General features: G+C 62.7%; 1 protein-coding gene across 1 annotated transcript; it reads right to left on the reverse strand.

Moving 5' to 3' along the window:
* Positions 1-820: 820 nt before the first annotated feature.
* On the reverse strand, positions 821-24379 carry RTN4R (reticulon 4 receptor). Its single transcript, XM_008142590.3, has 2 exons — positions 24350-24379; positions 821-2329 (listed from the first exon to the last, which is right to left on the reverse strand). Exons 1-2 carry the CDS (start codon positions 24369-24371, stop codon positions 930-932), a joined length of 1422 nt encoding a protein of 473 aa, XP_008140812.2. The 5' UTR covers positions 24372-24379; the 3' UTR covers positions 821-929.
* Between the last annotated feature and the right edge of the window lie 1754 nt (positions 24380-26133).

Genomic DNA, 26133 nt, shown 5'->3' on the forward strand with positions numbered 1-26133 from the left:
TGTGCACAGGGGCAGGCAGACCCATCTGGGCCTGTGTCTGGGTGTGCCATGGTGTAAGTGCGGGCGCCCTGGGCACATGCCTGTGCAGGTGTGACTGCAGGGATGGTGTGTGACCAGGAGCCGTGGTGTGAGGGTGCACACAGCCCCTGCCAGGCCTCTAAAGGGAGGGACCTGGCCTCACGCCCCAGCCCTGAAGCCCACCTTCCGGGATCCTCCTGGGAACAAGCCAAGCCACGTGGGAGCTGGGGGCAACGGGGCTAGGCTGGCTGGGCAGAAGGCTGGGACCTCCAGGGACCCCATGTGGCAGATGTCTCCACAAAGGCAGCCACATCCAGCTGCCACGGCTGATGCGTGGTGTGTGCTGGACACACACCTCCCCCTAAAAACGCCGTCATCAGCTCAGCGTGGCTGGGGTGGGCCAGGGCACCAGGCATCCTAGTGGCCACCATAGCTGCTGGGCTGAGACGGTCTGAGCTGCCCACAGCCCAGGCTGCACCCCTCGTGTGGATAGAAACTCCTCCGTCTTGGGGTGTCTGTGTGGCTGTGCCAGGGGCAGGGTTACCCCTTCAGGGCCCTCCCCATCTCTCACTGCCCGCAGCACTCCCACTCTGAGAGCCCACAGCTTAAAAAAGAGCTCTTTATTCCACATTGCCCAATATTTTTACACAAGTAAAATAAAATGCATTTTTCTGTATATCGCGGGCCGGCGGGAGGCAGTGTTCTGGAACAAACACCGCCGCTGCTCCCTGTAAACATGATGGAGTGGAGATGGGGGTGGGTGGAAGGCGTCCATCAGGGAGGGCCTGGCTGCCCCTCGGGCCTGGCTGCCCCTCGGGCCTGCTCCCGGTGCTGGCTGGCGGCATGGAGGGGGCCCCGTATGTACACACCCCTGGCTGCTGAGGCAGGCCTGGCTCTCAGTCGGGGGCTGGTCAGCAGGGCCTGAGCACGGTCCACAGCACCAGCGCCAGGCCAAGGGGGGCGAGGCTGCAGGCGAGGCCGGGAAGGGCCCCCGAGCCCTCTGCATCGCCAGCGCCACTGCCCCCACTGCCCGCCTGGCCCAGGCGGCACTGGCTGCGGGTACGGTTCTTCCGGGAGCAGCCTGGCCTCCGGCGAGGCCCCATGGTGGGGGGGCCTGGGGGCTCAGAGCCCTGGGGCCGCAGTGCGGTGAGCGGGGGCTCGGCCGAGCCAGGCAGGGTCCCAAAGGGGGAGTCGTTGATGTGCCTCGGGCCAGAGCTGTTGCCTGGAGGGCTGTCACCGGGCGGCACACGTCCCTTGAGCGCATTGCCAGCCGAGGCCGGACTACCGGCCTCCAGCACCGAGGCCTTGTCCGCGGCGTCCGGCTGGCAGCACTTGGGGAGCCCCAGCAGCTGCTCGTCGGCAGGCCCGCCAGTCCAGATAGCACGGGAAGGCCCGGCGGCCGTGGCGCAGCCTTCCAGGTCAGGGGCCGCCAGGCGCTTGAGGTCTCGGCCAGCCAGGCGGCGGGGCAGGCTGCAGGGCAGCTCGGACGAGGAGCCGCGGAACTGCTGCAGCCAGGCCCAGAGCGGGCGCGCCCGGCAGTCGCACACCCAGGGGTTGTCATTGAGCCGCAGGTACTGCAGGGCGCGCAGGGGCGCCAGGGCCTCGGCGGGCAGCGCCGAGAGGTTGTTGGCGAACAGGTAGAGCGTCATGAGGCGGCCGAGGTCACGGAAGGCGTGGGGGTGCACGCGGGCCACTCGGTTCTGGTGCAGCAGGAGGCGGTCGAGGCTGTGCAGGCCGCGGAAGGCGCGCTCGGGCACGCCGGGGATGTGGTTGCCATGCAGGAAGAGGTGCGTGAGGTTGCCCAGGTCTCGGAAGGTGTCGTCAGGCAGCGCCTGCAGCCCGTTGTCCTGCAGGTAGAGGTACTGCAGGGCGGCCAGGCCACGGAACAGGCCGGGGCCCAGCTCCTGCAGGCCGCAGCGGTCCAGGTGCAGCGTGTGCAGGCGGCCCAGGCCGCGGAAGGTGGTGGGGTCCACGGCGCGCAGCTGCGCGTTGTCGCTGAGGTCCAGCTGCTCCAGGAGGGCCAGGCCGGCGAAGGCGGTGGCGTCGATGCGGGTCAGCGCGTTCGAGTGCAGCCACAAGATGGTGAGGTTGCGGCAGGCGCGAAAAGCGGCGGCCGGCACGTGTGTGATGCGGTTGCCATGCAGGAAGATGCGCTGGCTGGCCGCGGGGATGTCGTCGGGCACGGCCTGGAGGCCCTGCTGAGGGCAGCCTGTTGTCACCTTGGGCTCGTTGTAGCACACGCAGGCGCCCGGGCACGGAGCCGCCACCCGCCACACCTGCAGCCACAGCACCCAGGCCAGCAGCCGGCTCCCTGTGGGCAGAGGAGCGGGCGGTTAGCTGGCAGGGAGCCCTGCGTGGGTGGGGGGTTGTGCCGGAGCCAGGCTGCCCCAGGACATGCTGTCACCCCTGGGAACTCAGGTGCGGTGAGCCCTGCTGTACCTGCCATGTGGAACCTGCTGGGCCAGTGGTCGGCAAACTCATTAGCCAACAGAGCCAAATACCAACAGTACAGCGATGGAAATTTCTTTTGAGAGCCACATTTTTTAAACGTAAACTTCTTCTAACACCACTTCTTCAACATAGACTCGCCCAGGCCGTGGTGGTTTGTGGAAGAGCCACACTCAAGGGGCCAAAGAGCCGCATGTGGCTCGCGAGCCGCGGTTTGCCGACCACTGGCCTAACGTAAGTTCCCCGGAAGAGGCTAAGGCCTGGGAGCTGGAGGCCAGTATTCCAACCCCGGTCAGCAATGTGCTCCAAGAGCATGTGCCATCCGGTGACAGCCATCCAGGCAACATCTGGCCGGAGGCACATCAGCGACTCCCGCTTTGGGACCCTGCCCGGCTTGGCGGAGTCCCTGCTGACGGCACTGAGGCCCCGGGGCTCCAAGCCACCAGGGCCCTCCGCCACCGGCCCTCACATGCCGCCTCGGGGTTAGCCAGGTCCTGGCCGGGGCCCTCGTGCAGGCCTCCCGAGACGGACACACACCTGCAGATACCTTCTCGGGCTCCAGCAAGCACAGTCCCGGGGCTTTCCTGCTGTCCCTGGGAGCCCCAGCCCTGTCCCTGGCCTGTCCCCTGCCCCACCGACCCACAGGCCAGGCTGGGGCAGAGGCTCTGGCAAACCCTCGAGGGCCAGACTGGCAGAGTCCTTCCGAGGAGCCCTGAGCTGAGGCTCATGCTCAGGCCTGCCAGGCAGTCAGCTGCTGGGCCCTCTTAGGCTGTCAGAGGGGTGGGGCTGTGGCTCAGACTCTGTGCCCTGCCCAGGCTCCCGGAGACACTGAGGCCCAGGGCTGCCCCAATGCTGAGGAGGCCTCCCACCCCAGGGAGCTGTGCTTAATGAGGAAACGGCAGGCACCTGGCCGATCCCCGAGTGGTCCTCCTGTGGGGGCCCGGGGTTCCACCAACTGGGGCCCAGCAACCCTATCACAGGGTCAGGAGGCCGGACGCCTGAGGGCAGGTGGGTCCAGGGCTCAGAAGGGCGAGCCCCCCTCCAGGCAGGCTGCTCCCTCCTCTACACTCACAGCTGCTTCGAGAGCTTCCTGCCTTGGCGTGGAACACCTGCAGTCTCCTCTCAGCCTCGTCTGCTGCCTGATCTCCTCCCCAGGTGAGCAGCTTACTCCTTCCCAGCCCAACAATCCTTGCACAACCCCAGCGGCCCTCGACCCTCCTGCCCAGGCATATTCTCAGCGCGTTCTACTCCAGCCCCAGGGGGCTACACCCCCATTCTTCCTCCCCCACTGAGGGGCCAGGCAGACCTGGGGCCTCACCAGTGAGCTGCACGAGGCAGGTCACTACACCCCTCTGGAGGTGATGCATCCAGCCCTGGTCTCGCCAGCTAAGCTCAGTGCCTATCATCCCCCCATCAGGGCTCCCCTCTTTGAACGCGGAAGGTCCTCTCTGCCTTCAGGAGTGAGTCTATTAAAATGTGACCCCCTCCCCCGGGAGGGTTATGGCTTATCAGCTCACATGTGAGTTATCAGCTAACACCGGCCCCGACAGCGAACACCTTCCTTGGCAGCTAGCTAAGCACGGTATTCTGCAGACACGAGCGGGGCTAAGGGCTGGGGCTGGAGCCAGGAGGGAGGAAGGGGAGGGCCATAGGCTAGCTTCCCCCACCCCGAGCCATGACCTTGGGGCCCGCCACCCCTGCCGGGTCCTCTCTGCCTGGGCTGGTCCAGACGCTCACCTTAAGCTCAGAGCCTCAGCAAACTGGCATGTACAGTGGTCACAAGGGGTGTGCCCTCCTGGACTCTGGTCCCCAGGTCCTGGATGCCCCCTCCCCACAGTCGGGGGGCCTCCTCTGTCTCCTGTCAGCTGCTGGGGACATGGCAGCCTCAGGACGGGGATCCAGAGAAGCAGGCCGGGCCCAGGATCCCCCCCCAAGCCCTGTGGGCACCCCTCCTGGCTGGCCATGGGCGGGAGGCGGAGGGGCACCCTGGCTGTTGTCTGTTTGCACAGCTGACACCCTCTCCGGCTCTCCTCGCAGAGCCTCCTGGGGAAGCCAGGCCTCGTGATGCCAGCGCCCACCAGCATCTCACCTGCTGTCACGGGTTGTAACTGTGCTAGGAAAACACACTTCCTGTCTCCGAGGCCTCGGTGGAAGGGCAAGACCTGGGTGGGGGGAGGGGGGTGCGGGTACTCACCGACCGGGCCAGGCTCTGAACCTCCCTCAGCACCGAGGGCAGGCCACATCATGACTATGTCATGCCACTAACCGCACATGCCACAGACAGGGCACACACCAGCGGCCCGCTATGTCACCAGCCACCCATCATGACCATGCCTGCCATATCACCTGCCCAGTGCCCGTGGCTCCCAGGCCTGCAGCTACGGTTTGTGAACTTGGTTGGTGTCAGGTTCAGCTGACTTCCCCAGAATGGGGGCCGGCTGCTCTGGCCTCCAGCCCTCGCCAGTCTGGGCCCCCAGGAGACTTGAGCTTGGGGCTATATCCAAGCAAGGTTCCCGGGCTTAGCTGCCCCGCCCTGGGAGTGGCTGGCAGAGCGGCCAAGTGGCCCAGCCCTGCCAGGAAGTGGGCATCAGGCACAAAGACACGGCTCCATTCTCGCCGAGCCAATTGCTTTCCAGAAACCAACTTCTGAGGCTCCGTCCTTCTGCGCGGACCCTGCTGGCAGCGCCGGAGCGGGTGGTGGGCTCTCTCCTCGCAGCAGCCACAGTAATTGGCTCCAACCCGGCCCCCCTTGGGGCCTGCCCGCTGGTCTCCATGGCAACCCCTCTGCTGAGCAAGCATAAGGGGGCATCTTTTTATGAGATAATCAAACCCAACTTTGCAGTGTGGGTTCATATTCCCAGCAGGGGGTTGGGGATGCCGGAGACCAAGCCAGGAAATGGGAAGGCATCTCCCGACCCCACCCCAGGGGCTGGACCCAGTCACTCCCCTGACCCCTCCAACACCCACTGTGTACTGCCACCCCTAAAAGGCCTCCCCTGTCCTGTCTCCCCATCCCATCCTTCCACCTGTCCCCTCAGCCTCTTCCTCCATCCTGTCCTCCGTCTTCCCCGGCCTCTGCGGTCCCCCGCGCCAGGCCTTTCTGGCCTCTAGATCTGCACTCTCGCTGGTCCCATCTGCCCATCAGAGGCCCCAGGCTGCACCCTGCCCCACCTGCCCACTGGCTGCAGCCTGGTCGCCTGCCTGCCCTCAGCCTCATCTCCCACCTGTGCCAGCCTCACTGGGTCCTGGTGCTCCGTGAGCACCCAGTGCCAGTTTGCCTCCAGGCACGTGTGGTGAGAAAACAGCTCTGGCTCACACACGTGGGAACCACGGCGCACACGAGGAAACAAGACGCTCATAGGAAACCAGATCACAACCCGCCCCTCCAAAGCCCCTGTGGCCGTCGCGACCCCACACCAGGCTGCCAGGCCACCTGAGCCACCCACAAACCCAAACCGGTCCCTGAGCTTTGTGCAAACCCAAACCATGCCTCTCCTGCCATCCCTAAAGCCTATTCTCTTTCCCCAGGCCTCAGTGCAGCGCCCTCCACGTGGAGCGGCTTCTGCCTGAGCCCAGGTCTGGCTCAGAAGCAGTGGGCACAGGGCTTGGTTGGGGGAGGACTGGCCACTCCTGCCTGGGGCAGGGTTAGGACAGTGACCGGATTCTAGTTGGGGCCCCTTCTGTCCGGGCAACCGAATGGAGCTGGAATGACAGCTGAGGAGGCCGTGGAGCCAAAGGCCCCAGAGCCTGGGAGGCATCAGGCCTGGGCGTGGCCCTGCAGGACACCTGCACGGCTCACCCTGCACGGCTCACCCTGGGCAGCGTCTGCACAGCCAAGGTTCCCCTTCATGGTCACTGTGTGGGGACAGGGGGAAAGGGAACCTGGAGAGGTACAGGGAGGGGAGAGGAGGGAGGTGGAGAGAGGAGGAACAGGGAGGAAAAGGGAGGGGAGCCAGGAGGGGTAGGAAAATCTGGGGACTCACCACCAGCCGCAGGGCAGCAGCCAGTGGGCAGGTGGCTGCTGAGATCAGCAGCTCAGGAGCAGGATCGCAGGCATGGCCAGCCAGGGGGCTTTGGTGTGTATCCTGGCCCCCACAACTCCAGGGCCCCCCAGCCTGGGCTGAGGTACGCAGGGGTGCAGCTCCCCTGAGGTCCCATGGGAATGCCTCTGCCCCCACCCAGTGAGGCTACAGAGATAGCCCAGGGCTGGTGGTCTTGGAGTCCCAGAACATTGGTTCAGCATACACACACACACACACACACACACACACACACACACCCCGCCCCGGCTTCGACGCTTCCACCCTGCAATGGGGTGGCAGAAACTCCCACCTCAGGGGCTGTTATGAAGGCCCAGCAGCTGGTATAAAAGGTGTGAGTCAGAGCTGCATAAGAATCAATTTTCTTTCCCGTATCATGAGCCCATTTCACAGATTAGGAAACGGAGGCAGCGAGTCGTTAAGACCTAGAGAAGGTTTAGGAGCAGAGGTGGGAGGGCGAAGGAGCTATAGCGCGTCCATCCAGGCCTGAAGAGTGGCCACTGTGTGACCTCGGCAGGAATGGGGCCCAGGCTGTGAGGACGTGGACAGGAGCCAGGGGCACCTGGCTCCCTCTTGTGGCATTGGTGGCTGTGAGGAGGCATCTCTAGGAAGGCTCTGAGCTGTTACCTGCCCCCCCTCCCACCCCCCGGGAGGCTGGGGTCAGTAGGCTGTAGAGAGGCTGAGCAGCCAGAGCACAGCCAGGACATCGGTCAGCTCAGGACCCTCTCGAACACCAAAACCATCCGTGAAGGGTCACGGCACCGACCGCAGTTTCTAGGCAGAACAGGAGGCCATGGCTCAGCACACTGAGGCCAGAAATAGCTCCAGGCGGGGGTGGAGCCGGTGGTGTCCACACGCCGCAGAGGGTCAGGGCAGCGCTGTGCTCCCACTCCTGCCCTGTGCCAGCCCTCCACGAACCGATCCTCTGTCTCCCATCTGTCCCCCGCTCGGTCTTCACTCGCTTCTCACACTCGCCACCCACCTTCCGCCCGTCTGGGGCCCGCAGGCCTGTGCATGGGCAGCGTGCATGCTCGATGCATTTCCCAGGCCCTTCCCGGAGTCCAGGTGCCGGCGGGGGAGGAGAATGGAAGCAGCTCCAGTGGGGGGCAGCCCACCCTGGAAGGGGGGAAGGGGTGTGGCTGACACCCCTGCTGCCCGCTGTGCCCTTATTGATCTCAGGGCAGTGGCTGCAGGAGGGGGCCTGGTCCATATGGGCCACGTCACCGCCCTGGCAGGAGGGTGCTGGAGCCAGGGCTGGTCGGTTTCTGGCCAAGCTGTGTGCAGTGGAGGAAACTGAGGCCGCCTGGGCAGAGCCTGCCCGCTGTCGCACTGAGACTCAGGCTGAGCTGGCAAGACCGGCCTCCTGAATGCGCTCGGGCACAGGTGGACCCAGGGCCAGCAGGCCAGGCCCAGGCTGGACCCGTCTGTCTGCGAACTCTCCGAGAGGTCTAGCTTATTTACCCATTTTCCAGTTGAGAAAACGGCGTTGGGTGGGGGGGGGGGAAGCCCCTTGCTCACAGCCCCAGGGCTAGGAGCGTTCCTAATGTCATGGCGCCAGGCCCATGAGAGGCCTTGATGGGCAGTAAAGGGTTAAAGCTCCCCTACCCCCACCTTACCCATCAGCCTCACCTCAAACCCAAGCTCTCTTCTCCCTCAAAATTTCCAGCCAGGGCCACACCTGGGAGGGCAGCCCAAGGCCCCTCTCAGGTCAAGGAAGCTGAGGTCGGCGGGGGAGGGGCCTGGCCCACCTGAGAGGTGGAGGCCAGAGGGAACCCCCTGTGACGGAGGCCCCACTCACTCACCCAACCTTCACTCACTTGGCAAAATGCACCAGGTGCTGCGCTGGGCACTGAGGCCCGGGACCCGGATGCAGACCCTGACTTGTGACAGTGTGACCCAGCAGTAGGATGAGCGCAGGCGGCCACCGTGCCGTGTGGCACGTGCCACGTGGGGAATTTCAGGTGTCACAGAACCTCGAGCTGGCTCCAGGTGTCAGAGGATGCCAGGTGAGGAGGCCTAGAGCCCACGGCCAGGGCCAGGGTCCAGGCAGACGGTCTGATGATCAGGATCCGTGGCCTGGAGACTGGGACAAGGCTGGGCGGCTGGCCTGGAAGGCTCTGGAACCTCGCCCTGTCCAGCCCACAGGTCTCCCCCTGCCCACCTCCCACGGCCATGCACTCCAGGGAGCCCCACGCGAGGGGCTGGTGATACTAGCATCTGGAGGCTCTGCCAGATGAAGATCCGTCCACCCTAGGGACTTGGCCAGCATCCCTTCCCCTCTAGCAGGCCACCAGCACACACCTGCTGCTAATTACCTGGAGAATTCTGTTTCCACAACCAGCTCATCAGTTTCCTGGCTAATTGATTCCGACATCAGAGGACTGAGTCCCCAGAGAGCACTCACGGTAAACCGGCCAGTGGCTGACATGCCCCTGCCCTGGGGGGGGGGGTGAGGGGGGACTCAGGAAAGGGGTACTCCTGGTGCTAGGGCCTGGGATCTGCCTTGCTACACACCTGCCCCCACTCCCAGCTGCTCGCCCTGACTCCTTCCCATCGCCAGGGCCAACAATGCTGGGTCCTGCCCTCCTCCCCCACCCACCCATCCCTCCTCTTCCCAGGACCCTGCATCTGCCACCTACACAAAGCGGACCCTTTTTGTGAGGCCCAGAGTGCACGATCTTGTGAGGGCAAAGTGCAGGAGCACACAATCAGGCTGCACACAGTAGGAGAGCACACTCAGAGTGCATGCTACATGAATGCACACTTCGGGTACATACTCGGGCACATGCTATGGGAATGCATACTTGGGGTGCATGCTGTGGGAACACACACTCGGGGTTCACGCTATAGGACCACATACTTGGGGTGCGTGCCAGCGGAGGACACAATAGGAGTGCACTCTCGGGCCTTCTGTTGCCGAGGCCTGGGTGGGTCAGGGCCCAGGGGCCGCGGACAGCAGAGGGGTTGCTGTGGCAAGGCGGGGCGGGGCGGGGCAAACATGGGAGCCCCTCCCAGGCAGCAGGGCTGGTGGAGGAGAAATCAGGAGGGCATACCCTCACGTGCTCTAGAGCCCGCGGCCCTTGTCAAACATCACCGACAAGGCAGGCAGGCGGCCTCGGCTCGAGCAGGATTTATTTGCTACGAAAAGACAAGTGCGGATCTGGGGAGGCCCTTGTCGCGTCGCCCTCTGGGATCAGCCCATCTTGCCTCTCAGCGGCCTGAGATCAGCCCCGGTCTGGGTGGAGCGGCTGGATTGCAGCCCTTCCGAGCTGTCCCAGAACAGCCACGCTCTCACGGACATGGGGCAGGGGGCTTAGGGGCTCCGAGACTGAGCTGGGGTGGCGAAGCCGGGAGCAGCCCCGTGGAAACCATGGAGAAGCCCAGAGCGGACGGGTGAGCGTCAGGGGTGCGGTGCTTTCCAGGGGATGAGGGTTTCGAGTCAGGGAATGACCTTCTCGGCCTGAGATTCTCCCATGGAGTCACCACCAGGTAAGGCCAGGCGGCCGAACGGCAGCCCTTGTCAGAGCCAATGGCCCTCGAATCTTCTATCCACTGGCATCCAGCAAACCAGGCCGCCGGCTGCTGCCTATCGTGGCAAACAACGTGTTGTGGGCGGGCAGTCCCACCTGTGTGCTTGCTGTGGCTGCTCTAGAGCTACCCCGGCGGAGCCGAGTGGTCCGACACGCCGCGTGACCCACACAGCTGTCATCACTTAGTATTTGGCCATTTAGAGAGAGAGTTTGCCGACCTGGCTTGTGATGGCAGCATGGCGAGCGCCTGCTGAATGTGGGGGGGGGGAGGGGGGGTTGCTGCCTTCACCTTCACCATGGCCTCACAGAGGTCACTCCAACCCCCACCTAACGAAAAGGAGACTGAGGGTCAGAGAAGGCCACTGTCCTGCCGGGGCCGCACAGCAGGGATGGACAGGGCCTGGCAGCATCTCATGGGGCTGGAGGGTGGTGAGGCGAGGAGGTGAACCTGAAACCGCCCACAGGTCAAAAGAAAAACGAGGATTTGGCTCAAGAGGCCGTGGGAGGGCTGGCCATCCAGCATGCACAGAGCGGACAACTTAAAACACAGACAGAACCAGACTGGCTGTGAGGGGAGCGGGAGGATGGCTCCGGGCACCGAGAGGAGGCACTGATCTCCAGACCCTGCTGGGGAGGAGGAGGGTGGCGCTTCAGGGAGACGTGTCTATGAGGCGATAGTTTTGGGGGACAGGGGGCTCTGGGGCAGCCAGGCTGCCCTGAGGGTGGCTCGCTGACCAACTAGCATTACACTGTCCATTTGGGCCGGGAGGAGGGGAAGCAGCTGGTCAGTCCCCAGGACGTCAGGGGTCAGGCCCAGCTTGATGGGGTCGTCCCCTTTAAGAACCAAGATGGGACGGCTTGGATTAGGAAAGAAGAGAGGCTCCAGGGTGTGGGGTCCCCTTGTGACCAGGCTTCCCTGGCCCATCCTGCGGACCAGAATTTCGAAAGGAAAGTGAACCTGTGCAGGATGCCATCACGTCAGCCATGTGCGGGGCCCTGGGGTCACAGGCAGCCAGGAGCTGACCCGGGGCCCCTAGGAATGCAGCCGCCTCACGCGAGGACAGGGAGCTCCAGGGGTGAGTGAGTGGTGGGCCAGTGCTGGCGGCCACCAGACACCCCTGAGCAGCACCGTGGCCGGGGACACCCCATTCCAGCACCAGTGCCTTGATGCCGCACGGGGGGCCTCTCCTGTCAGTCCTCTGTCCCGCCCCCAGCCTCACACAGCACCCACCACCTGGGGGGCGGGGAACAGGAAGGAAGGGGAGAAAGGGGAGAAATGGGATCCTTGGCCTCCCTGGGAATGGCCCCAGGTGCAGACTTCCCTCATTCCTGGAGGTTCCACCACATCCCACAGCACAGTGAGGGGGTGACTGTCAACCCCACTCCTCGGACAAGGGCTCTGGGGCTCAGAGAGGTGAGGTGAGCACCAGTGAGGTCGGGGACAGGGTCCCAGGCTCCACCCCACAGTCCCAGGAGGCCAGAGCAGGCCCTGACTCCCAGAGACGCACACGGCAGACAGGGGCAGCTGACCCCCAACCCTGCAGTGGACCGGCATGCTCTGGGCTCCTGACCCCCACAGGGCCTTGTCCTCAGCCCGAGCCTTCTGCTCCCTGGGCTGCTGAGGTGGGCCCTGGGGTCTGGAGCTTTGGGCTCGGTGCACCCCCTCCCCAGGTGGCTGGGGAAGCTGCCGGCCCACACTGAGTCTGTTGCCTGCCAGGGACGTGAGGATGGCCATGGGCTAGCATCTGCCTCCCTGGGGCCTCAAGATGCCTCCAGCCTGGAAACCCCACTAAGTGCCCACACCTGGGGCCCAGCTCTGTGGCCAGAGGGTTCTGCCTCCGAAGCGGCTGGTGTGGGCCTCTGCTAATCCGACCCGGTGAAGCCTGTCTCGGGTGAGGAGCCCAGGGAAGGGAGGCCCAGCGTCAGGGGTGGCATCCCGGAGCCGTGCTGATTGTCTGCTTGTCTCAAGGCGGCTCCAGCCTGGCCTGGCAGCCCTGCTTCAGCCAGGAGAGGCGGCGTCTGGGTGGGAGGAGGGCGCAGCAGCCAGGCTGAGCTGCAAGCAATGCCTAGAGCCACTCCCCCGCCTCCACCAAGCTCAGCCTCAGCAGAGGGAACAGACTCCAGACAGGCCTGGAGCTCTCCCTTACGAGAGAGCCCCGTCCGCCCTTCGCACTGAGTCAGGGTGCTGCTGCTTCTCAGGCAACCCTGGCATACTCGGGGCTCCACTTCCCCACCCCACCCCACCCCCCGTGGGGGAGACGTGTTCATCCCTGAGGCCCACGATGATGGGGCAAGGAACAGGTGACGGGGCTGCTCCCCTGAAGAAACACCCAGAGACTGGGGCGCCCCAGCTGTGGCTCCTGCCTGGTGGCCCAAACCCCGCCAGTCTCAGCAGAGCATCCGATCCCCTTTAGTGCTTCCCTAGGAGACGTGGCCAGGGAACGAGGAGTCTGGAAAAGGCGCCAGTGGAGACAAGGGGGGGAATGGCTCTCGGAAGCCGAGACAGTGTGGGGAACAGATACAAGTTGGGGAAATCTAATCCGTGTCCTTGTAGGGATGGATAGAAGAGGATTTAAAACAAGAACAGGGTGCCGTGAACGAGGAGCCATCGGAAAACAGGAAGAGTGCCTGGACGCTAAAAATAGGATTGCTAAAATAAAATAAAAAATCAATAGAAGTGTTAGGAAACAAGGTCAAGGAAGTCTTACAAAAAGAAAAATGAAAGAGAAAGAGGGGAGGGGGGGCGGGAAATGATGCTATTCAGAAGACAAACATATAGGTCCAACATCTGTACATGCGGAGTTTCAGAAACAGAAAACGGAAGAGAAGAAAGTTACCAAAGAAATAATACCAGAAAATCTCCCAGAGCCGAAGACCTGGTCCTCCACTGGGCCAGCGCCCGGCACAACAAATGACATTCACGGAGCGACCTGAGGCCTCGGGAGGCCGGAGGCACCCAGAGAAAAAGCTACACGGCACCAGGTTTCTCCACAGCACACCGGGCGCCGATCTGCTCGTTGCTGTGGCTTTACAACTGCGAGGAGAAACGATTTTCAACATGGGATTCTGGGCCAGGCCAATGCGGCTTGAACTGATTGCCACCATTGAGGACTAACAGACGATTACTCACTGTGCCTTCCTTAGAGAGCGAGTGGAGGATGTGCTTCAGCTAAAATAGGACATACACCCTGAAGGAGGAAAAACACGGGGCCCAAGAAACACTGGGTGATGAAGGGAAGTCCTGGGAGCTGTGAGGGGTCCAGCGTTCGATGGCCCAGGTGGGGGCAACAGGACAAACGCCTGGGGTGAGGCCTCCTCGGGGTAAAACCAGAGGCCCGATAGAATGCCTGACACGAAGAGTAAGCGCCTGAGAGTGGCAGCTAGGACAAGAGGGAAAAAAAGGCAAAGGCAACCGTAAACTCCAGGAAAAACAGAAGGCCATACAGGAGTAGGGAAGAGCATTTATTTACGTGACCTGAGCTTGGAAACACTGGTTATGAATTTAACTGGAGACAGCAAGACAGCCATGCTGGGGAGTGGGCTAAAGAAGGGGGAGCTGGGGTAGGAGCCACGGCAATGTGAAGGTAACCCCTGGGGAAAAAATGAAGAATGAGGCAACAGCGGCTGCATTCTCGGACGGCGAACTGATTTTCCAGACCAGCCTCTGAGGGCTTGGGCGCAGGTTTTAACTTGGGGCAAGATATATAGTTGACCACAGTGCTGCCTTTCTAAAAAGACTGCACCGAAATCTCAGAGGGAGGGGCAAATAAAAAGGAGAACATAACGTGTGTCTGCCCGAAGGTGGAGGCGAACAGGGGTCAGAAGTAGGCGTCTTCCAGGTGCCCGAGAAAGTGGGGCTGAGAGCTCCAGCAGGGCGTGGCCTGGTGTCTGGTGCAGGGACGAGGCCCCACACACTCCGCTTCAGCCCCTGCTCAGCCAAGGGTGGCCAAGAACGCGCCCCCCTGTCCCTCCACCCCCACCCCCGGTCCCAGGGATGATCAGGCTCTTGGCTCCAGAAGCCTCTGAAATCCAGACATTTAAAGGGACAGCTTCCAGCTTGAAGGTCCATCTGTGTGCTTGGGCCTTCCACAGTCCAGCCGCCACTTCGCCTCACCCCTCCTCACCTCTGCCCTGCTCCCATCTCATAGATCTGAGCCCCCATCCCCAGACTGAGGACCCTCAGGCCTGGGGGAGGGTTCACCTTGGCCGTGGCTGAGCACAAACAAGCTTCCTTCGGCTTCCGCGAGGGTCCTAATCATGTCTCTGCAACTGAACCCACAGCGCACAGGCACGGGGGGCGACGTGAATAAGTAATTGCTCTTTTATTAACAAGTGATAAATTATTCCCATGTGATTGTATGTGATAACTCTTCCTTATTCGAAATCAATTTGGGATGGAAACTGTTGGCGGCTTCTCACCATCGAGGGTGGGAGAAGAAGGCGCCGCTGCCTTCTGGAAAACAGGTCAGTGTATTTCGGCTACTTCCTGAGGCGGATGCGCCTGGCGCTCCAGGCTGCAGAAGGGGGTCGGCTGCCCTGGGGGCGGGGCCAGGCAGGGTGGCCTCATTTTCTCAGTATTTGCCCTGGGGACAAGTAAGAGGTCAGTGCAGGTACCCCAGCATGGTCTCTCCCCACCCCCCACACCCGCCACAGAAACTCCAAAAGAAGCCTGGCAGACCCCATCCAGGGCACAGATGTCCCTGGAGCCAAGGATCAGGCTGCGGGGGGGAGCCCCCAAAGCCCAAGGCCTTGCTGGAACCACCACAGGCATTGGCAGCCATGGCTGGGCCATCAGGGATTGGAGGGTGCATCTGCAGGTCACATTCCATTCATTCCCCCATGGAACCCTGAGGACCAGAGCAGCTTGACCTTTCTTTCACCCCACAGAGGACCCAGCTGACCTCCCATACTTCCCTGTCCTGTAGACCCTGGCTTGACTTTATTAAGCCTGAAAAGGCATTGGCCTTTTTCCCCCCAAAATTTTCCTAATGGTTTCACAACACCCTGTCCCCATCTGCATTCCCCATTCCTTCCTCCTCTAGCTCAGCGCAGGAGGGTTCCAGGCATAAGCCCAGGCGCAGGTCAGACAGACCTGGTCCCCCGCCCAGTGCCGCTGGCAGACCCAGCCTGCTCAGAGCAGTGCCCTTGGCCCAGGCCTCGGCATCTCTTCTGGTTAATGCATACTTAAAACCCTGCAACCCACTGGGCAGGCAGCCAGCTGCCGCCCTCCCAGGTCAGGCCCACAGGAAGCCAGACCCCGCCTACCCACCCCCCTTCAGCTCCTCCCCAGCTGCCTCCCCCACAACCCTAGGGCTGCAGCAGGCCCATGAGGCTGGGTCACCCCCTGCCCAGCCACCATGCCTTGCAAAGCTCAGACACCACCAGTGACCTTGGCCTCTCAGGCCTGTCATCTGTGGAATGGGAGGTTGGGTCTGAGAACCTGACAAATCCCCAGGGGTGGGGGAAATTTGGTGAACCACCCCAGGGTCCCTAACACCCCCCACCTCCATCCACTGCCAGGGAGCCCCCTTCACCCCACACCTTGCTGCTCCATTTAACAGGTGCCTGCGCTGTTTGCTTCTATCGGTTGCCCCTAAGGGCTTCATGGGGCGGCACCACAGCTGGTGACCAGCACAGAGTGGGAACTCCATAAAGGCTTGTCACGTGAATTCAAGAAAAGCCCACCACTATGGGCAAGTTTCAAGGCTGTGCAGACAGCATTCCCTGGGGATGCCCAGCCCAGGAGAATCCACGGGGCACTGGGTGATTCGATTTAATGAGGTCCTGAGGTGGGATCCCTTAATGGGATGAGTCCTTCTAAGAAGAGATGCAGGAGAGCTGGTTTTCGTTCTCTCCTTGTGAGATCCAGCAAGAAGGTGGCTGTCAGCAAGCCAGTTAGAGAGCCCTCACCAGAACCTGACCCTGCTGCACCTGGTCTCAGATTTCCAGCCTCCAGAGTGGTGAGAAGAAATGTCTGTTGTTTAAGCCACCCTGTCTGTGGCATTTTGTTATAATAACCTGAGCTGATTAACATAACTCCTTTCTTAAAACCCTGCTGTATTTCTCCAGATTTTCTGTAATGTACACAAACCGGTAAAATCGGAAGTATTTTTAGTTTGTTCTATTTGGTCGTGTGTGCTGAACTGGACGGGGCAGCCCTGCCCTGGAAAAGGTGGGTGGGGCTATCCGAGAGCAGCAGGATCCCTCCCAAAAGCCCTGTGCCTGGGGTCCCTGCCCAGGGCTCTGCCTTAGTGGGGCCTCAGGCAGGTCTCCCAACCTCTTGGAACCATTCCCTCACTTGGAGAGTGGAGATAACGAGACCCACCTCCCAGGGGGGGCACAGAGACCACACAGCTCCAGGGAGCAGGCGCACAGTGAGTGCACAGGAAATGCCCAGCCCGCCCACCCTGCGGGAGCATCCAAAAAGTGCCTCATGTCGCCCCCAGCAGGGACCACGGTCCCCATCTGACGGAGGGGAGGTCAAGTCACAGTTAGAAAGAGCATGCTGGTGCCTAACCCAGCCTTACCCAGGCCCTGGCAGGCAGGAGCACTGGGCCTCGCCTTTGCTCAGGTAGCACCCTCAGGGATGCCCCCTCTATCCTCAGACACACACCCTGAAGGGCTCTCCTCCCCAGAACCCCTCCCACACCATAGTCTGGCCCGAGGGGTTCTGTATGAGTGATATGGGGGGGGGGGGAGGTCTTGACCCCGCCTGGGCCTCAGGGCAGTGTGGGGACAGTGCACACAGTGGGCCACCTGGGGCTGAAGCCGCAGCATGGAAGTCTGCAGCCCCTCCCTCCCTAATCCCCACGCCTGGGCCCCTGGTCACTGAAGAGGATGGGCATGCCTGTGATCTGCAGGTGGGGGGACAGGGCTCAGCAGGGACACTGACACACACACACACACACACACACACACACACACACACACACTGCTGCCACCCACCCCAGGAGCCAGGCCAGGCTCGGGCAGCAGGTGAAGAATGGAGTCCATTAGGGCCACCATCTGTCTCGGCCATGATGGGGCCTCTCCGTGACATCCAGGAGGTATGTAGATAGAATATTTTTTATGGGGAGAGTTTTTCTTTTGCCAATTTTCAAACAGGAAGCCACACACTTGTCACACCTGTCCCCGCGTCAGCCTCTGCCTGACATAAATTGGGGCTGAGGCAGGGAGATGAGAGACGGCCTGGACACGGCTGGTGTGCGGAGCCACGTGTCACTCAGCCGGGAGCATGCGGAGCCGTGGCCTGGCTTCCTGCTGAGGCTGGGCGGGAGCAGCCTCCACCGCATCCACGGGCCCAAGAGCCCTAGCCCGCCCCCCCCCCCCCGGGCTTTTCTCTTGGCCCCCACAGGCTCTTCACCTGACCCCCATCTCCCTCCTCCTCTAGGGCCAGCCTGGACCCACCCAGAGGCCCCAGCACCCATGCAGTGGACTGTCCCAGAGTATTCAAGCTTCTTCTCCCTGCACGGTCACCTCCCCCTCAGCCAGCAGCTCCAGTACCTTTAAATATATATATTTAAATTTATATATAAATTTAAGAGAGAAGGGAGAGAGAGATAGACACATCAATGATGAAAGAGAATCATTGATTAGCTGCCTCCTGCACACCCCACACTGAGGATCGAGCCCACAACCCGGGCATGTGCCCTGACCGGGAATGGAACCGTGACCTCCTGGTTCATAGGTCGACACTCAACCACTGAGCACTGAGACTGGGCATCCAGCACCTCTTTAAGACCTAGGGCCAGTGTGATTTTGGGCGGGGCGGGGGGGGGGTGTCCAGTGGGGGCCCAGGCCTCAGGGTCCTCACCACCCTGCCAGCACCCACAGAGTGCTTTCTCTTCTGCAGACCTTGTGGGCTTTGGAGTGTCTCCTGGGAACCTGGGGGACCTTTAGGGTAGAAGGTGTCTCAAGAATCTAGGAGATTCTGCTGCCCGACAGAGGGCTGGCCTGAAAATAATGCTGAAAAGCACGTGCCGAGAGGATGGAGGGAGAAGTGAGTGACCTTCGGGGACCTGTCTAGGGCTCTCCCCAGCTGCCACCCTGAGTGTGCACCCTGGCTAATCCCACCAAATATGGGAAGGGCCCTCCCCAGGGGTCGATGCGGGGGGAGGGTTACCTTCTAGGCCACACATCAGACCCTGTCATGTGGGGAGGCCACCCGTGTGTTGGGGGAGGGGGTGCTCACTGCACCAGAGGGACAGTGACAGTCCTGTTGCTTTTTTAGTTGGCCTAGGGATCTTGGCCTTGGCTCCCAGGGAGACCTACCTACCAGCCCGGTCCCTGCCAGGCTAACTGGCCACATCTCACATGGCCTCATCCCTCGGGAAGCTCCGATAGCTGGGCAGGGGCAGCCAGCTCTGGGCTCTCTGAGGACCAGCCAGCTCTGGGCTCTCTGAGGACAAGGGCTGGGTCTGGATGTGTCCTGGGAGAGAGCAGGGAGGCCTCGCCAGGGCAGATGGAGAGATGTGGACAGCAGAGAGCATGGGGGAAGGAACTTGGCAGGCTCTGGGATGAGTGGGGTGGGCACGAGGGCCACTCCAGGTTCCTGGCTGGAGTGCTCTGTGGAGGCAGGCGGAGAGCTTCCTGGGTGACCTTGAGCCCCACAGCTCTCCCGAGATTGGCCAGGGTGGCCTTTCTCTGGAATTCTGCTCCGGGCCACATCTCTGGGGATGGGAGGTGGTTCTGGGCTGGAGGCCATACCCAAGGGGTAGGTGGCTAACCCTCCTGCTGCCCAGCCCACACCTGTCCAGGGACCGGGCGGGAAAAGGGGCTACCCCTCCCCCAGCAGCATGAGGCCAGTGCAAAGAGAACTGTGGGCAAAAGCCTCCACACAGTCCTGGCTCCCTGCGCCCCGGTCCTCACTTAGGCTGGATGGACCTACTGTGTGCCTGGAGCTGCCACAGGCCAGCCAGCCACCCCTGCTGGTCCTGTACACAGCCCTTCCCCCACTTCCTCCAGAGCCCAGCACTCCCCATGCCTGGGACTTGGAGTGTTTTCCCACCCTCGAAGGCACTGAGTTGGTCAGCAGCCCTGGGTTACGAATGAGGCCTCTGGTGACCAGGAGAGGATGGGTGCTGCCCAAGGTCACACAGCGAGCTGACACTGCACAGGCGGATCCAACAGCTGCCCAGACTTGGAGGGGAGACTGCTGGCAGGTCCCCGAGCCTGCCCCATCTGGGCCCTGGCAGCAGGTGAGTAAAGGCACCATCTCAACAAGGTCACAGCGGCTGGCTGGGGCAGGCTGAGGACATGGTGCTGGGCTCGGGCGAGCGAGGGGCAATCCCAGAGGGCTCCTGGGAGGAGGTGAGAGTCCCGGAGCCCCACCTTGGCCTGAGCCCCTCGGCACTCCACCCGCTTCCTCGATGGGCCCCTTACCAGCTTCAGCCTCAGCCTGACATTTCCCGTGACATTTGCTGCAAAGAAATAGAGTCATAAACCCAAAGGTTAAATTTGCACATTGCCTCACACTGCCAGGGGGAAGCGCGGTCCCTCCACCCACCAGGTGCGTGGCTACAGGGTTTGTGCAAGATGGCCGGCCCATGCCCAGGGCCCAGAGGCCCCTTTCCCAGTCCTTCCCAGGGACCTCAGTCACCTTCTCCCAAAACAAGTTTGGGCGCACCGCAGGCCCTGAAGCGTGCTGCCCAGGGGTCCCGGAGGAGCCCTGCCCACCCCACTGGCCAACCCGAAGCCCTGAGACACCCTCTGGTCCAAGGAGCTCCAGCAGCGCCGCTTAACCCAGCTGTCCCAAATCTGCTTGACTGCGTAACCCTTGTTCCATCCCCACCAGCATTCCATGGAACTTCAATTCCACGCAGCGGGATCTGAGGCAGCCAGGTAGGAAGGCCGGGTGCTGTCCAGAGGGCTGAGGAGCATCCCCAGGGCAGCGGGTGGGCTGCCTGAACCAAGCCGGGCCAGCTCCTGACACCCCAGCCCCTCTACCCACCCTCCCCATGCCACCATGGGCCCAGCTCCGCCTGCCAGGCCCACCTGGTCTCTGCCCAGGCAGTACCTCCCACCATTCCTCTGGCAGGTCTGCCCGCTGCCCTGCCTTTCAGCAACACCTCCGAGGCCTGGCTGTCCTTCCTGTGTGTGTGTGGTGGGGGCACAAGGCTGTGAGAGGGTGCCTGACGGCTCCTCCTCCATTCTCCCGCAGGAGGGCAGGGCTGCAGGCCCACGTGGAGACAGGGCTGTCAGGACAGCTGCAGGGTGAAGGCAGAGGCTATGGGAAGGGGCCAGGAGAGAGGTGGCTGGAAGAGCCAGGGCTGGAATCCTGATCAGCATGGAAGCATATTCACCCACTCCCAGAGAAAAATGCAGAATCCGCCCTGGAAAGGTTGGGAGGGGTCGGGATCCAGAGAGGGGGTATGTGACCACACTTTCGGGGACCTAATGGGGCCTCCAGGTGTGGAGTGTATCTCCCATGTCCAGCCCCACAACCATGGGCAGCATGAGAGGCCAGGGCAGGTTCACAGAAACAATGGCGCATCCCCAGGAAGGGACTCTGCACTCACCACTAAACCCATGATGCCCAAGAATAGTCCCAATGTGCAAAATGTTTAAAATACAGCGACAAAAGAAGAAACTGCAGCACAAAACACCCGTATGGTGGGACCTGGCAGGCCCACGCACTCCAGTGATGGTGCCGGAAGATGCAGGGGTGTGGACAGCATGCTGTCCTCTGGCTAGGCTTCCATTTGCGGCTCTGTGACCAGCTGCCCTTCAAAGAATTTAGTCCTATAAACTCAGGAGGCCAAAGGTCACATCCCTTTAACGGCCTGGCTCGGAGGAGGGTCTGACAGTCCAGGAACGAATGAATGAAGGAAAAAATGAATGCGTAACTGAATGAGAGAATGTGTGGGTATCTGAATGAGCAAACGGTGTCTGGGATCTGGCTGCTGGACGGTGCAGAAGCAGGCGGGCTACAGGGTAGGGGACACTGAGGGGTGCAGAGGAGACAGAGGCTGGGCACTGAGAGGACAGCTGTGGGTGGGGTGGCCAGGCAGCATCCTATGGATCTTGAGGCCCTGGCCCTGGGTGGCCTCAGAGGGTCAGGCAGCCCTGGGGGTGACGGGGTCATTGGTCAGGGCCTACCAGGCTGGGGGTGGGGCACATGAAAGATACTGACCAGGCATAGTCAAAGGCCTTCAGGATCCCCACAGCAGAACCCGGGGTGGGGGCGGGGGGGGGGGGTGCGGGTCACTCCCTCCTTCCCACACTCACTGACACACTGGTTCCCTCACACACCATTCACTCATTCAATAAACTCACTCATTCATCACGGAACACCTTCCTTCCGCTGTTTTCCTGACCCCTTTCCAGATGCACAGACTGAGGCTCCATGGAGCCTCTCTGGCAGCGGGCCCAGGAGAGCAGGGATCTCATCCCTGGGGCGGGGGTGGATTCCTTCCGCTCCACCAGCCAGGACCCTCCTGGTGCTGTACCAGCTGCCAGAAATGGCTAAGCTACGAAGCCATGAATGCAAGGCCAGGGCAGGGAGCGAGGAGGGGCCCGCGCTGCCTGTGGGTGAGCAGGAGTTTCCTGGCCTGGGGGGCAGCAGAGGGAAGATGAACGGTGGGGGAGTCAGAAACGGTGAGGGAGGCACAGCACAGGCCCTGGCCCGCCCGCAGCCTCCTAGGACAACAGAACTTCCGGAGCCCCCACACATCCCACAAGCCCTCTTGCTTGTGGAGACCCACCGGGCCAGGCTGTCTTCTCCGAGCCTCTCCCTTTCCTCCATCCCGGCCCCCGCCCCGGCCCCGGCTCCCAGGACCACAGGGAGCGGGCCAGTCCCGATGACAGGACCCCCGCTGCCCATGAATCTTCCATAGAGAGGAACAGAGGCTCCGGGGTTCTGCAGGCTTCCTGCTGGTGAGGGGCAGAGCAAAGACGCTGCGCCAGCTTGGGAAGTACGTAGGTGGCTACCGCCCACCTCCCATAGTGTCCTCTCCCTCCCTGCTCCCCTGCCTGCCCATGTCCCCCTCTCCAATTCCCCTGGCCTTTTGGGGGCCTTGATTTCCCCCTCAGTAAATGGGCAGGAGGGAGGGGCCGTGTTGGCAGTGCAGGAGTTCCAGAGGACTTCCCTACATGGGAATGACTGACGGGGGTGGGATGGTGGTCTTTCGGGTATTTTGAAGGTAAGAGACGTGCGGTCAGAACTCACTGGGGGCCTCGGCCTTCAAGTGCCCCCTAACAACCACGGAGGGAAGCCTGGTTACTGGCCCATGTCACAAAGGAGGAGACTGAGGCATGGAGTGGTGAACTGTCACACTCAAGGTCATAGCCCCCCGCGGGTGGCTGAGCCAGGACCCAAATCCAGGCCGTTGCCGTCCTGCCATCCCACACTCAGGAGCCAGGAACCATCGCCTGTCTCGGTCCTTGAGGGGGAGCCTGCTTCTTCCTCACAGATGGAAAGACAGGCTGAGACAAAGGGGCGTGGCCAGCCTCACTGCCTGTCCCGGCATGGGACCCACCCTCACACACCTTATAAGAATGACTGGCTTGTCCCCATTCTACAGACAAGGACACTGATGGTGGCAGGGGAGCCGGCGGTGTGCCTCTGCCTCTCGGGGCCCCGGCCTGGAGTCCTCCTTACCACAGCGAGAGGGAGTCACCAACACCCTTCTCTCAGAGCCCCACACCATACCCGAGGTAGGTGACACATCATGGAACCCCTCACCCTGGAGAGACTAAGGCACTGGGGGCAAAGGCTTCCTAAGGTCACCCTGGGTCAGCCATGGGGAGGGCACACTGTACCTGCACCCCGCTGAGCTGAGCAGCAGTCACTGCTGAGCATGCCGGGGCGTCTGGCCAATTTGTCCCTGTGTTGACCTCCAGATTTGAAATGGGCCTTCCCTGCCCAGGTGGGTCCCAGCCCCCATCGGCCACCACTGCCCTGCCATGGGGGAAAAGGAGGAGAGTCCGGGAGCCCTTTCACCTCACACCCTGGGCTGGGGCACTGAACTAGCCCCCAGCACCCATTCCCAAGGCCTCTGCTGCAGACTTGGGCAGAACCCGGCCACAGCCCACCCAGGCACACAGGGGCGCCTACACCCGGAAGGAAAAAAGGCACATGCTGAGGTGTCCACAGGCACATACGGTCATGCGTGCAGACACACATGTTCACACGCATACCAAGTTACACATACGCAATCAGGCCTGAGGGGCTGTGGAGGGGAGACACCCAGGACATGGGGGCTGGCGGACAGAGTGGGACCAGGATCCTGTAGACGGTTTCTCGCCTCCTCTATCTGTGAGCTCCAGCTGCCCAGAGCCTCCCCCTTAACACGTGCATGTAGGCACAGGAGTGGGTCCTGCTGAGGGGCACCAGCATGTGCTAAGCATGGAGATCACAGCAAGCGTGCTATGTACGTGTGTGTGTGTGGCCATGGGCATGCAGCCGGGGGCGATGATGCGGGTGTGCATCCATAGCATGTGTGCACGTGCACACTGGGGCAGCCTGGCATGTGTGTGCACACGCGGTATGCAAGGGTGCAGCCCTTGTAGACACGCGCACGTGTAAGAAAACGTGTGTGCAGCCTGCGGCATTGTGGACATCAGCAGGGCAGCCCGTGGGGGTGCCAGGGGAGCACTCTTCAGGCAGAGCATGCAGTCGGGTCCCCAGCCCCCACTCTCAGGACTTCATACCAGGTAGGGGGAGGGGTCCCATGAGGGCTTCCAGGGATGAGGCACTGTGAGCCCTTCAGCCCAACCCGCAGGGGCCCTTAGGCTGCGGATATGGGGGCTTGGGTGCCTCCTCTCATTACCGGCCCCCTGGAGGGGCAGCGCTAACCCCGCACCCCATCCCTCTGCTGTTGCCAACGCCCCCATTCATTCCGCTGCGGCCTGACCCCAGAGACAGGAGAGGTCCTGAGTTGAGTCCAGCGGGGCAAGGGTGGAGGAGGTTGATGTCCCCACCCCTGCTAGGCACCACGTTTCTGCACACATGGTCATTAACCCCTTCGTGGCCGGGATGCTCCAAGGCTAGACCGCGCCCTTCCAGTCGGCAGCCTCCACCCCGGGCCCCGGCCCCGGCTTCAGGGGCCACCCCGATCCGCCGCCTCTGCCTCCGCCGTCGCCTCCAACTTTCCCGGGAAGCGGCAACTTTTCCTGCCGCCGCGGGCTCCGCCCTCCCGGGGCCGGGCACCCGCGGCCCCAGTCGGTGCACCACTGCGGTGGCCCTCACCGCCGCCTGTGACCCCGCCGCTTTGCCTGGACCGCCGGGACCGGCCCTGCAGCTCTGGGACCCCCCCCACTCCCCGCACCCAGCGCCCCACCCAGCGGCCGGCTCGGGCGCGGCGCAGCACTCACCTCCGCCAGGCGCCTTCTTCATCGTCGGGGTCGGGCGGGGCGCGTCGGGGACCGAAAGTCGCTGCGGGGCCGGCGCCCGTCTCCCCGCGGCCGGGTCCGCATCCAGGCGCCGCCGCTCCGGCCCGGCCCCGGCCCGGCCGCGGGACGAGGCTGGGCGCGCTCCGCTCCGCCAGTCAGAGGAACTGGCGGGGCCGCGGAGCGGAGGGCGAGGGCGGCGGCGGCGGCGGCGCGGATCCGGAGCGGATGAATGTTTTATGGGATCATGTGGTCTGACGCGCGAGGAACCCACCCGGTACCCACGCCGGCCCGGCCGGGGCGGGGCCTCGCGGCGGGCGGGGCGCTCACCTGGGCGCGGGCCGGGGCGGGGCAGGGGCGCGGGCGGCGCGGGGCTGGAGGGCGGACGACGCCAAGACGAGGGGCGCAGGCTGGGCCGCAGGAGGCGCTCCGCACGCCCGGTGCACCGGCGCCGCGCGGCCCCAGACAAAGGCGGCGCATTTCTGAAGAGGCGGCGGCCCCTACAGGCGGCCGCGGGGATGGCGGCCTCGGCCGGAGCGCGCTGGGGGCGCGGGCCCGAGGGCGTGGCGGCCCGGGTTGGCCAGGGTGTGCGGGTCCCCAAAAGTGGCCAGCCACCGAGTAGGGCTTTGCCTGGAGGCCTGAAGATGGGGGTGGGAGGAGAGGCGCCTCTGCCTGGCCCACTCCCTTTCTCGCCTCACTGAATTCTGGAGCCCCAGAGCCCAGCAGCCCTTTGCTGGAGTGGGACTGCTCTACTTTCCGGGTCAAACACAGGCTCCAAGCTCCAGAGACGTTTGAAGCCCCTCACCCAGATGTTCCCGGGCTTGGGACCTGGGTCTCCCAGCTGCCACAGGTCTGTGTGTGGGAATCAGACACTGCGGGCTGTGGGACAGGTGTCCTTTGCCCCTTAATCAGCACCTTGGCCAGCGCCCTCCTCACTGGAAGCCCATTGGATGACTCCCGGATGTTGTCTGTAGGCGTTGGCTGGGGTAGGTAGGTGGGGGCCTGCCCTGAGGCGGGGCTCATGCCAGGCAGAGGGGGAGCTGAGCAGGGCTGGGTGACAGGCCAGTCTGCCTCCAGCAGGACATGGCTCACTGCTCAGGCTGAAGTCGTGGGGAGGGTTCAGTAAGGCACATCTACGGGGTGTGGGCAGGTGCGGGACAGCATGAGGGACAGTGTCCTCCCTGGGTGGGCAGCTAGGGAAGGCATATGACAGCTGCTGAGGAACCGGTGGGGATGGCTGGACAGAGGCTGCAGCCTTTAGTCAAGGGGCACAGCCAGTCCTAGGGATCAAGCCCAGAGAGATCCCGTGGGAAGAGTCTGGTGGGACAGTGCCCCTGTCATGTAGTCCACACCCATCAGTCCCTGGGAGGCCCTGCCTGGGGGCGGAGATGACAGACCATTTGGGCCTCATGGATCTGTGTTCCCCAGGCTTTCTGGACACATGCCCTTGAGGCCCAGGAGCAGGCATGGGCTGGAGACTGCTCTCTAGGCTGATCCTTATCACTCGTTTCCTGCTCTGGGCTTCTGCCTGCATTGCCCCCTCTCAGACCCATTACACACGAGACACAACCTCCTATAAGCTTGCCCACCCCTCCTATGGGGTCTGGCACTGCCTCATTCCCACCCTCTGGTCCCCAGGGCCACTCTCCATGATAGCATGTCAGGCCTCGAAGGGCCCTCCCAGCTGTGTGACCTCAGCTCACCACCTTGGTCTCTCCGAGCTCAGAGCAGCGTGTGGATGAAGCAGACACGAATGCCTCCTGGGAGAG

The sequence above is a fragment of the Eptesicus fuscus genome, chromosome 23, assembly GCF_027574615.1.
Source record: "Eptesicus fuscus isolate TK198812 chromosome 23, DD_ASM_mEF_20220401, whole genome shotgun sequence".
NCBI classification, from domain to species: Eukaryota; Metazoa; Chordata; class Mammalia; order Chiroptera; family Vespertilionidae; genus Eptesicus; species Eptesicus fuscus.